The sequence below is a fragment of the Ylistrum balloti genome, unplaced genomic scaffold (genome assembly GCF_031769215.1).
Source record: "Ylistrum balloti isolate Yb309-2 unplaced genomic scaffold, AGI_CSIRO_Ybal_v1 Utg369822, whole genome shotgun sequence".
In the NCBI taxonomy this organism is placed as follows: Eukaryota; Metazoa; Mollusca; class Bivalvia; order Pectinida; family Pectinidae; genus Ylistrum; species Ylistrum balloti.
Window position 1 is genome coordinate 299,998 of NW_026781989.1, and position 12,735 is coordinate 312,732.

The 12,735-nt window shown below is 33.9% G+C and overlaps 1 protein-coding gene across 1 annotated transcript; it reads left to right on the forward strand.

Moving 5' to 3' along the window:
* The first annotated feature begins 704 nt into the window (after nucleotides 1-704).
* On the forward strand, nucleotides 705-12,547 carry LOC132545076 (inactive peptidyl-prolyl cis-trans isomerase FKBP6-like). Its single transcript, XM_060208746.1, has 14 exons — nucleotides 705-789; nucleotides 1,977-2,085; nucleotides 3,299-3,520; nucleotides 3,792-3,881; nucleotides 4,531-4,662; nucleotides 4,923-4,993; nucleotides 6,047-6,106; nucleotides 6,807-6,866; nucleotides 7,818-8,015; nucleotides 8,378-8,487; nucleotides 9,387-9,466; nucleotides 10,032-10,125; nucleotides 10,971-11,097; nucleotides 11,873-12,547. Exons 1-14 carry the CDS (start codon nucleotides 763-765, stop codon nucleotides 11,909-11,911), a joined length of 1,419 nt encoding a protein of 472 aa, XP_060064729.1. The 5' UTR covers nucleotides 705-762; the 3' UTR covers nucleotides 11,912-12,547.
* The last annotated feature ends 188 nt before the right edge of the window (nucleotides 12,548-12,735 follow it).

Consider the following 12,735-nt stretch of genomic DNA (forward strand, 5'->3'; position numbering starts at 1 on the left):
TAATCATTAATATCAAAATTAAAATCTGTCACTAGACCTCACTGAAGGACAGCGCATGTCTGAACATATTTTGATTAAGGCCCATGGTAAGAAACCAAACCAAATTTAATGCAGAAATAGTCTAAGGTTTCTGACATACAGAATTCTATTTTCTGATACCAGAAAATTATTTCATGGAAGAAATAAATTTGAATTTTCAATATCAGAAGATATCTGAAATATATTTATAAAAAAAAATGAATGAATTAATTAATTAGTTGATTAATGGATAAAATATCATGCTTTGAATTTAAGCAAATGTGTTCATATGATTTTCTGATATCAGAAAATTTGTTTGTATTCTAATATCCATTAAATGAATTTTCTGATATTAAAAAATGATAAATGAAATCATTTTTTTTATATTTAAAATAAAAATACGATTTCAGTGGAACGTTGTTGAGAATATCATAATCAGAGACTTGAAGTTAAAAGATGAGGTGCCTGTGGTATAATAAAGTTTCAATCTATATTGGAATATTTCATTTTCATTGTTTCTACAACTGAAAAGATGTCCCTATTTTCCTCTCTTACTACACGGAGGATTTATTCCGGAACCATATACCGGATCTTCAACTAGCATCCTCCCTCGCGTCTTGCTCACGTGTATGCTTGAAAATTCGCGGGAAGGGAAAAACCGAGAGTTTGGCAGAAGGCAGGAAGAGTTCAGCACGTGTGATTTGTTTACAGTATATATCCTTAGCCTATCGTCAATATTTTGAAATGGATCAGGAAGACGAATATTATACGGTTTGTTTCTAGACCATTAGGTAATGTTTTGATGCATGAAAATGGTGTTTGTCATAAACAGATGATTTTAAACGTGTGCTTCTTCGACGTAGCAAATTGGGTGAGATCTATCTCAGAGCTACAACCACGACAGAACTAGTTTTACATGTATTTGGTACGAGCAAGGCGAGTATTGATACTAGCACAACATAGGAATTATCTTCAACATTCTTCATTTATAGTAATTTTGTAACATGCATTACACCTCTCCAGGGGTTTGGTACCAAATGTTTTTCCCTACTCTACAGATGGTGTTTGTAATCCTCCCTACTCCACATATGTACCGATAATGCTATATGGGTCATAGCACGCATGTCTATGTGTGCTAGGACCATATTGTCATCGGTCTGTTACAAATATCAACACGCATCTCAGTTTTTGTGTTCATGAATCGCTATCCCTAGAAAAATCGAAGACTCCAGCTCCGCCGTTCACAGTTATCAATGGTATCTTCCTGTGCTGCATTCACTTATAGTCTGTAATTAGCATTTACCACCTGACTCACAGGTACAAGCCTCGTCTGTCAACACTAAGCCTCAATTCTCCATACATACATTATTCAGTTCTATGATTTTTAAAGAATTGAACCCGGGACCCCCGGCTTATGAGTCTTGACGCTCAAACTCCAGTAAACAACTCGTCTTCAATTGGTGGTAGGGCATGGCTAACTACTATTCTGGGGTCCGTACATGGACGTCAATGTAAAAGAGGTCATTATTGACTTCAATGCCTCAGCGAGGAATCGATTCTGGGACCCCGGACTTACTAGTCAACTGATCAAGCTAAAAAGAAGTTCTCTCTAGCTGTGTGGTATATTGTGGCTTGTATTTTCTAGGGTGACATATATCAACCTTAAGTTTCTCTGTTGATATTTTGTTGGCATTAAGATTATATTGCTTTAAAGCTCAGTTTCTGTAATGACAAAACAAAGAACTATGTATCTTAACAAATTAACTTTTCCAAAGTAATGTTGATTTTGCGATGATCCAACCTAAGGACAACTTACAAAATTTTGCTACGTGACAATTTAAGTCTTGAGTTCATTTGATACTATCATATTTTACTCTTGAATAGAATAAATATATCAGGGACAGTGAAATAATGAATATAGGAAACAGATTAATATAAAATAGTCTTCTTTCTTGTAGCAAGAAGAAGTTGCTGTTCCCTTGAGGGAACCCCTCAACTTGAGTGAACTACGGAATCCTTTAAGTGAAGGTCAAAGTTTTCAACTGCGAGAAGATTTCATGGCAGCAGGTTAATAATCTGAAATGTATATGTTGATCTGTAAATGGTAAAGGCATTTGTTCACTTATAATACATCAATAAAACTGCAGACATTGTGGCATCAACTGGGCAGGACAAAAGCACTATCTGGACTACTTGGTCTGAAGCATCCTTAGGAAAAGTGAAGTCAAGTTTGCATGAATATTGGTTCTAGGCTCTCTGGGGCCTGAGAGATGGGGCCTCAAAAGGGGAAATTTTGCAAGTACTTTAAAATCCTATTCCTCGTGTAGAAATGAATGGATTTTGCCAAAACTTGTTGTGAAGTATTCTTTCCTGAAGGGAAATAAATCTTGTATAAATGTTAGGTCTGTCCCCACTGAAATCAATCATTTATAAACATTTGATCTCTCAGGCCCATGGGGCAGTAGAGTCTGGGCCAATAGGCGAAATTGAGTAAACTCTTTAATATCACACTTCTCCTAAGGTATGAATGAATGTTGTCTATTTTAGTTGTAAGCATTCTTGGAGGAAGATGAATCAATATTTGGTGAGAGGGGTGGGGCCCAATAGGGCAAATAGAGTAATTTCTTTAAAATCCAACCACTCCAGTAGGAATGATTGGAATTTGCACAAATTTGGTTAGAAGTATTATTGGATGAAAGAATATATAGTTTGTGTCAGGATTGGTTCCCAGTCCTTAGGGACCTGAGGAGAATATTTGATCTGAAGCAGTTTTGGGTGAAGGGGAATCAGTCTTTTGTAAATGGGAAGTCTTGACCCCCTTGCGAGAAAAGGGCAGTGTCCAATAGGAATAATAGAGCAAATTCTTTAAACTCTACTCCTCCTGTAGGAATGATGGGATTTTACCTCAGTTTGGTCAAAAGTATTCTTAGGTGAATGAAAATCAATTCTGTAAAAACATTGAATTTCAGCCCCCTAGGATGGGAGGGATGGGCCCAATAGAGTAAGTAAGTTCTTAACAATCCTTCTTCCATACAAGTATATTGACTTCTGTTTTAGCACAAGCCTGGAACTCAATTGGATAATTATATCAGAAATTATTTGTCATCTATGATTTTTTTTATTAATTGGCTGAATAGCTTAATAAACCAGGTGAGCGGTGCAGGCTCCTTGACCCTCTTGTTTATGTTAAACCTGTGGTGATGTTATCATATAACTTAGGGAGCCAAGCCAAAATATAAAGAAATTGCATCATTTAAAACCAAATGTTGTTTCTTTTTAGATGAAAATCTGACCAGCAATGCCTATTTTGAACCAAATGATGTTCTAAGGAATTGTTACGTTCCTGATGAAGATGACAATGACACTGATGAAGAGGATGGAACTTGCCCATTTGAAAAAATGGCAAAGAAAATGGTGAAGCTTATTGAAGATGGTGGTGTTGTGAAAAAAATACTTACACATGGAGCAGGCAATGTTATACCAGAAGGGTCTATTGTTACAAGTGAGTTACAGTCGAAACATTTCCTTTAATTTTATGATTGTAATGACTTCCTTCTTGAATACGTAGGCTTTTGCAGTTTTGAATCATAAAATTAATGTTAGATTATTCTGCCTGATTTTGTAATAAGATATCTGTTCTACCTGAGGGAACCCTTGTAAGTTGCCGTGGGAAAACTGGGAGTTGAAATATGTAGCAGATTGATGTTAATATTCCAATTCTTTGATGATTTTATCACAAATGTGACAAAGAAGAAATTATTTTGATTTTCCAGTTCACTACAATGGCTTTTTGGAGTATTCAGACGAGCCTTTTGATTCCTCACGTTTGCGAAGTGCTCCAGTCAAAAGACAATTAGGAAAAGGTAAAAAAGTTGTCAATGATCTCTGATGATTGTTTTGAAATCACTGTTCTGTAAATAAAATGCCTGTTTCCACTCAATATCTTGAATTCCATTGGTCTGATAAATCACACACTTCTCATGCAGTGTAATTGTTATTTTTGGGTTGCTTTCAAGTTACATTTTGACACAGTAACTCAAGTTCCACTCAGTAACTCACATTCTGCTGTTCTGATTGATCTCTAAAAGGACAAAACTTCCCCGTACAATCAACCAATCGGAGGGATTGGTATTGTGTAGCCATATTCAGAGATTATTATAACTAATTATGAACAAATTTTGGACAACATTAATTGGGTATTTGTTTATATTAAGATATAAATGGGAACAACCAGCTGGACCACTTTGACATCACAATACAGAGGTAGCAGCAGGAAATGGTGTTGTTATCAATATTGATAATAGAAACATTTGCTTTGGAATTATTCATTTTACTAACATTCCACAGTAACAGTCGCATACTGCTTCTTTATACTTCAGGAACAAATTAAGGAATTATGTTGCAGACATCAGACTTGCTTTTATTTGTACAAATTATCACATGGTCAGGATTTAAGTGGATTATTAGTATCAGAGGTTGGTGTCTTTCTAACCATTCCTTTGTATGTTACAGGTCAGCTTGTGGAAGGTCTAGAAATAGGAATCTCAACCATGAAGAAAGGAGAACTGTCTAGATTCATTATAACCCATGATTATGCATTTGGAAAACTTGGATGTGCACCTCGAATCCCACCTGAAGCAACTGGTATGCACTGCATATTTGTTGTATATCAAGTCTTTATGCTGTAATTTTCTGATATTTCATGGATACTGTTTTTAGGAGGTAATTTTAATGGTTATCTACACATGATGTTGATTCATCTGATAATTATATGACTTATATTTATTAGTTTAAGCACCTGATTGATGCTTATGAGTATAAACATGTGATTTTTATTTATCAGTCAATTGATATAATCTTTATCACTGTTTGTCTATATAAAATGTGATATCTCTCTGTTAAAGTGATGTATGAGGTGGAGTTGATGAGTTATGTAGAGCATGCTGGTCTGGATGAGTATAACTTTCTAACTGAGGTAAGTTAAGGGATTTGATCAACACCCATGCCACATCACATTAACTAAATCCAGTATTCTAGTCACAGTGTATACTCATTCATTTTACTTGCTCTTATACAAGCTTATGGTTAAATAAGTAGTGTTAAAATTTGATCAAAATTGCAAAGTGAATTTTTCTATTCTCTTTCTTAGATTTTCCAGCTCCTTTTCATCTGAATCTTATCATAACATTTTGCTTGATTTATTGGTGATTCTGCAATACATAATGATATACAATTCTAAATTCATTTCACTACTTAACATGCAGGATTTTACTTCTTTTTGATGGCACTATTGTTTGTGTAAATGAGTGGTCTCCCTTAGTTTAGAAAATTATGACGATTACATATCATAAAAGAAATATTTTCCACTTAAAAGTCTCTCAGACTGTCACTCCTGCATTTCTAAGTTAAATTTATAAGATAAAATTTTGAAATATCTGTATATTTTAAATGGAATCGATATTGATTACCTCAGATGCTTCCTGTGTTATGTTACCATGCCAACTTTTTACTGTATGAGGTTCAACAGCATTGTTGTTGGAATTTTACCTAAAATTGAAGAACATTGGACTTTATTGAATAAAGTCATTCTCTTTCAGTTTTTCATTCTTGAGGAAAAAAAATGTTTTCAGTTAGTTATGTTTTCGATTAGTTAGACACATGTGTTCATTAGCTCACACACATTATTGTTAGTAATATTAATATTTTTCATATTAGAGGAATTACTCTCTAATTTGTGACTAATCTTTTTGATTGAAGGGGGAGCTGAGCCATCGTTTTGCCGATTTTGTTGAAAAGATAAAATATTTTTCTTTTCCAAGATATAATTCGTCAGCTTTATTGTCCATAATAATGAAAAAAAAAGTTTGAACAAATTTTGTCTGAAACATTACTCTTGATATAATGCATGGACATATGGTGAGTGTATGACTTACATGTACTTATTTAAAAATCCATTTGGGATTAATGATGGAAGTAGCAAGTTTGCATTAAATGTTACTTAATGCATAGAAATCTTTATTTATTACAGGAAGAAAAACGAAATTTGAAATTTGATCAGCTGAGGAAAGTCTACATTGAAGAAAGACAGGTGAATTATTATTGACAAGATGATAAGATCTCGGGCATCTGATTTTCATAAAAAATACTGCTCCAGTAACTAAATTTTTTGTTCATGCAATATTGTGTGTTATTTGATGCACACTTTTTATTTTTGGACAAGACTGGAAGATCATAGAGCCCTGAACAATTTGACACAAGTAATGAAGGATTAAGGCACATAATGTCTGTAATATATGTTTATAAATATATAATATAGGGGAGAAATATTACATTTTCTTCTGTAAACATCGCATCTAATTTCACTTCATGTTTTAAGACAATATTGATCTATTGCTGTGATACCCGTGTATAGAGAAAGAAATTGAAACTTGATTAAAAAATAATTAGACTGCTGGCGAAAAAAGAAGCATGATGGGCATGCATGACACAGCCTTATGTTGTACATTTGTTGTCCTCAGTCCTAGTGCATATAGTTAGTGAACTCAAAATAAAAAGGACCTTCCTGAATTCACTTGCTGCAAGCATTAAAACTAGTGTGTCAGTAAATTATTCATATTTTTGGAGCACGTCCTTTTATAATACTTAAAAATGCAAATTGTGTAGCCTTTAAAATTTTACAATGTTTATTTGTAAGAAAAGAAATTTGATTATAAATTAATTTGCCAAATTTGTGAAACACAGAAGTAACTTTTTAACTGATAGCAGTGTATTTTATTCTATTTTTTCAGCATGGAAAACAGCTCTTTGATGCTGCCCAATATAAGAAAGCATTCCGACATTATCGCAAGGTAAAATACCTACAGTAGTTCACATAAACAGTGCATTTTTTAAAAATTTGTATATATTGTTAATAGAACACATAATGATCTCTCCGGAATAAACTTCAATTGTGAGTATTAATTGTTGATGGCATCAGAATATACCAAAATCTTTCGTCAGTCTGAGCAAAATAAAATATAAAACAAATTATGGTGATGAAAATAAATTTGATTTGGAGGATCAGAGTCACCATCACCCCCAAAGTTATAAAGATTACACCAGCAAGGCAGGAATATACCAAGTATGGAATATTCACATAAGATAACTGACATATTAATCAATTAAGCAATTGTTTGTTTCAATTTGTTATTTTTCCATTTTATATATTGGATAAAGAAGCCATTCACCTCTAAAAAAGTAGATTACTGTTGGTGTATTGGCTGAAATTTGCATTGCTGTATCAGTATGCAGAGTATTGTTTGAAAATATTGCTACAGAGTGAACCTTGCCCTTTACATTATCCTGAATGACCTTGACATTGCTAACTTATCCTTAAAGACCCTGTTATTTACTGACTTACTCCTGCATGACCTTGACCTTTACTGACTTATCCCTGAATGACCTTAAACTTTGATAGTTATTCCTGAATGACCCTTACCATTACCAACTTTATTTCCAAAGGTCTTTGCCTTTTTTTACTGATCCTTTGACGACCTTGACATTAATGAACTTATTCCTGAGGGACACTGCCTTTTATTGTGTTAATCCTGAATGACATCGACTTTCAATAACTTATTCCTGAATGACCCTTACAATTACCAACTTATTCCCAAATGACTTTGCCTTTCTTACTGATCCTGGGATGACCCTGACCATGAACTTATTCCTGAAGGACACTTCCCTTTACTGACTTGTTCATGATGAACCTTTTCCTTTCTTGTTTGTCAATATAAAAAATATGCAGTTTTAATTGATTTCAGGCAGCCACTGTTCTGGAGGAGTACCACCTTAAAGATGACGAGGAGGAAAGAGAACAGCAACAGATGCTGCTCAAAATGTACCACCACATGGCTGTCTGCAGCAGCAAATTAGCTAATCCAGGTCGTTGTATCAACTACTGTAAAAAAATGATGGAGATCAACCCCAAAGATGTCCATGCATTCTACTTTTATGGAAAGGTAGACAACTGCAGACACTGGCAGAATTTTCATATGTGTTTTCTCTCAAGATTATCTATAACATAAACACCCAGTTGTTATCAGTGTAATAACACACATGAAATCAGTTGTGTGATGAAAACTCATTTAGCAACACCTAGCAGAACTTTTATTGACTGAAAGTTCTTACGGTTTAAATTGTGATGTCACCATAGATATAGAGATTCGGAGTGAGAATATCACCAATTTTGATCTTAATTAATTTCTGATAAAATGATTTTTTATGAATTCTTGCTTATGTATTTGAGTCACTTGAACCAGAACCATACATTTGTTTCCATTTTATATGAGATACAGGAAGATGTTTTGGTTTGATATTTCAGTCCCTGCACCAGCAGCAGGAGTTTGATCGAGCCCGTGACTACCTGGTCAAGGCTCAGCGCCTGGAGCCAAATAATTCCAGTATTAATGAAGAGCTGGTGAAACTAGAAAGGTGAGTTATTTCAATTTATCAGTCTATTTAAATATTTTAAGAAAAAGAAATATATTGCAATATTTTAAGTATTTTTGAGAAGTTTGATTATGGCAAAATTAGCAACCTGATTAATCAACAAACACGGGATATAGGTTTGAGGATTCATGACTGTGCTGACAGCTGAGTATACCTGACCTTTCACAGAACACCTGATTTTCCATTAATCATGACCTTGTTCCCAAAACAAGTTTTACCATCAAACTGTAAGATTAAATTTTGATGTTGAGTAGTTTTCTGAAAATGGAAATGATTTTGTACAATAGTATTCAACAAACTTGTCACAATTTGTTTCAACGGTTTGTTCCAAATACCATTCTTTTGTGCAATATGTATACAGGTACACTTGGCAGATAAACTCTCTAACAGGGTTTAAGAGAGATTCAGTTAAATGCAGGTTATAGGGAAATTATACAGTCAAAATAAGCGATATGAAGCTGGTCGTGTTTAGTATTGGTTAGTTTGCCAGTTGGTTCTATTTTCGTTAACCTTGGTTTTTTTTTTTTTTTTTTTGAAACACGACATTACTTCTTTGATTGACCAAGATGTACATATGGATGCAAAAGTTACACTTCCAGAACACCATGTATTTTTATCCTTGTACTTTTTTCAGTATAAATTTTAACCTAGTCTCCTCAAATAAGATTCTGTTGAAATTTCGGTATTTTCTTATTTCATTTAAATTAATATTTCAGTAATTTAACAGTGTACTGCCCAAAATATGTTTGGTAATATTTGATATTACTGTGCATTTAATTGGAATATTGTTCATTAATTTCCGTTTTATATAGGTATGCCTTATTGAATGAAAACTTTCTCATTGATTTGAAGACATTACTGTCACACCTTACAATTTACAGTAATATGAAGAAACACAAAGTTATGGAAGCAGATATGTATTCTCGGATGTTCTCTAAACCCAAGGGACGGACGCCTAAAGGTAAGATTTTGTTATTTGATTTGAGATTGAAGCTTACTGTTTACCCTCCTGCTTCTGTACTACCACATTTTGCTCTCTGGACTTATAACATATACTTCACATTTAATATTGTATTGAACATGTCCTCAAGATACAAAACTAGAGTAAATGATATGTGTGTTTATATAAAGTCACTTAATAGTTGTTTTACAACAGTTGGACGAGGAAACCTTCCAAGCTATTTTGTTATTGAATGTTTGATAGCACTTTGTTATAAAATCATTTGACAACAATTTCAAAACAAGGAGTACAGGAGATTATTAGTTTTGAGACAATTTATCAAATAATGAGGTCCTGAAGAAGCCCGGGAGGGCGAAGCCGGTAGACGGTATTAAATGAATACAAGGAGCAACCACTCTGCAGACTGTTGTGATTGATACTTATATTCAGATAATGAGTATTTAACAATATCTAGTTATCCCAATATAAATACACTTTGTCACAGGGGAAAAAAAATTGAAAACAATCAATCTGTTTTAGCTTTGTTGTTTCCTGTTTTAGATATATTATTTGGTTTATTTTGTAGAGAAGGAACAAGAAAGCAACAAAATAAAAGAGAAAGAAAACAAAGCTTATGATTGTTCTCCAGACTGGGCCAACCTTGTGAAGACCAAGCTTACGTAAGTATAATAATACTGATCCGGCCTGCACGTGGAGCTGTAACACATATACACAGGGGTTTCCATCTGTTTCCAGGCATGCAATAAACTTGTAACACAATGTGAGCTAGAACCAACACAACTCAGTTCCTCCATAGGCTCTGCTGAAACTACATGCCACAGGCATTTGCACATAGTTTATATAGTCTGGTAGTATTAAGACAGTGTATTTCAATGTATTTACTATAAATTGACACAATTAATAACAATTGTAAGTGTTTGGTCGAATTATACCTCTTCATCAACTCTTCTAAATTAGATTAGTTTACGTACATTGGATTCGATTGCCTTGTTTTGCCAATAGTTATATGATTGAATTCTTTGATTCTAGGCTCCTTTGTTATTGTTTCATAAACCCATGTGGTATGTGACACGAAGGAGTTTCTGAATTTAACTGTAATAACATTGGAATATGAAATAATTTCTAAAAGCTTGGTGGCCCTATCTATCAAGTGATTTAAGAAGAACATTATATTAGTATCGGAGTAGTCATGAATACAAAAGATTTAGCCCTTGCTACTCAGTCTTTGCAGTTTTACTTATACTTGGAGATGGCTTAATATAAGATTTATAATCTTGTTGCCAGATCTGTTTTCAATTTTATAATTTGTGTATGTGTATGTTGTAAATGAAAATCTGGAAATAAAATATTGTTTAAACCAAACCTATACTTGCATCTGAATCCAAGACGAGAGTAATTTTGTTGTGAATGAATTAAACTTTTATTTCATCGTTAAAATAATTTGATATGAACAAACCTCTTCATATTGGTGTCAGATTTCAACCTTATTGATACTATTCCATAGGGAGTTCTGTAATGACTCAAGCCAGTCGGAGATGCCCTTTCCCTCATACAATTTCACACTGGGTGAAATAGAATGTATTCTGGAGACTGCCATTGAGTTTGGATTGGATGCAAAGGAGGTTGGAAGTGTAAGTAAAATACACCTTCTGAACTACATAAGTGGTTAAATGTCTGTCTTTATAAAGAAGCGTTTGTTTTAAACAGGGTTTAATTAGTTTTACAACAGAATTGAATGAGATGTACATCTTTACAATATTACATATATGTGAATGAAACCAAACAGGGGGCATTAAAGTGTTTAAGATCTGTTTTAGGTACTTTCAACAGTTTTCTTTTAAAGGGGCACGATCATCGGCCTCCATGAGTGTGTACTTTCATGTTTGTATTTCCAGAACATTTCGCTCATAAAATGTATTTAAGGTCTGTCAAGATTTGTGCAGTATGAAGGAACATGATATACCAAAAGTAGATCTCTGCAACCTGTAACTTTGCATTGGAATTTGGGCATTTGTTTAGTGTCCATCTTGGAGTGATGTGTAAAAGTATGTTGCTTTCACACATGGGTGGTCATTTATACTAGTTATGGTGATATGTCAATATGATTCAGACTTTTAAGTCTTCAAATGTAGAACATGCATGTGTCATTATTAAGAGTCTGTCTAGTTGTATTTAACATAAGGGCACAAAATATAATTCCCCTAACTTTGATCGATGTACAGAAAGATAGTCACACTGCTTGGAGATTCTTATCTGTCTCACCCTGAGCAAAGTCTAGGGTTGAATAGTCCAGGATTTCCTCGGGAGTCTAGAGCTAATTGTTTTGTCCTTTTTAATCCTAACCTTGATCATTTTGTAAATGGTAAAGAAACATTTTTATTGTTCTGATATCTCTTAACTTTTCAGGGTCAAAGTTATCGGATAAAGTTGTACAAGAAGTCATAGAAATTTTAGAAAACAGTTCAAGGAAAATTTGTCAAGATTTTTGGAGTGTTGGAGCAGACAACTGTAGATGTTTTCCAAGCACAGAAGATCTAAATCCTGAAACCCTGGATTCCGAGTCCTGTAATGGTTCTGATTTGGATGATGCTGGAAATTCTGATGACCACTTAAGTGCATGGATGTTGGATCTATGATGAACATGAAGATAAGTGAAGCCTTTGTAAGAGAGGAAAGAGTTATAAAGAATTGTCCAGCATCTGTGTATCTGCCATGCATTGATCTAAGACCGAGAGGAGTTTCCTGTTACGAGAATGTGAAAAAAGATGATATTGTTTCTAGTCATTTGATGCAAAACATTTAAAACTTGATCTGAATGAATAGAACTTGAATTATTCTTGGTTTGTAAATTGCTGTCAGGAAATGAGACTGATGAAATAAAGGATAGTTCCCTTTAAATTTGGCTTACAATTTGCATTTTCAAATAAGCAATCTAGAGTTAGTTCCCTTAAATTTTACCAAGTGAGAATAGCAGTGTAATAGCAGAGTTAACTCCCTTAGAATTTTGCTGGCAGGTTGTAGAATAGAAGAGTTAGTTCCATTCAAATCTGACCAATGAGAATGGCTGGTTCTTTGTGTATAATAGACGATCTAGAGTTGGTTACATTAAAATTTACCAAATGAGAAGGGCCGGCTCTTTTTAGAATAGAAGAGTTAGTTCCATTCAAATCTTACCAATGAGAATGGCCGGTTCTTTGTAAAATAGAAGAGTTAGTTCCATTCAGATCTGACCAATAAGAATGGACATTTGTTTTGTAGGATAGAGTAGC

Excerpts from the sequence above, each read along its gene's own strand:
- LOC132545076 (XM_060208746.1), top strand. The coding sequence starts at position 763 with ATGGATCAGGAAGACGAATATTATACG. Across the intron at positions 3,882-4,530 it reads CAAAAGACAATTAGGAAAAG|GTCAGCTTGTGGAAGGTCTA; the intron begins GTAAAAAAGTTG and ends TGTATGTTACAG. Across the intron at positions 6,107-6,806 it reads TCTACATTGAAGAAAGACAG|CATGGAAAACAGCTCTTTGA; the intron begins GTGAATTATTAT and ends CTATTTTTTCAG.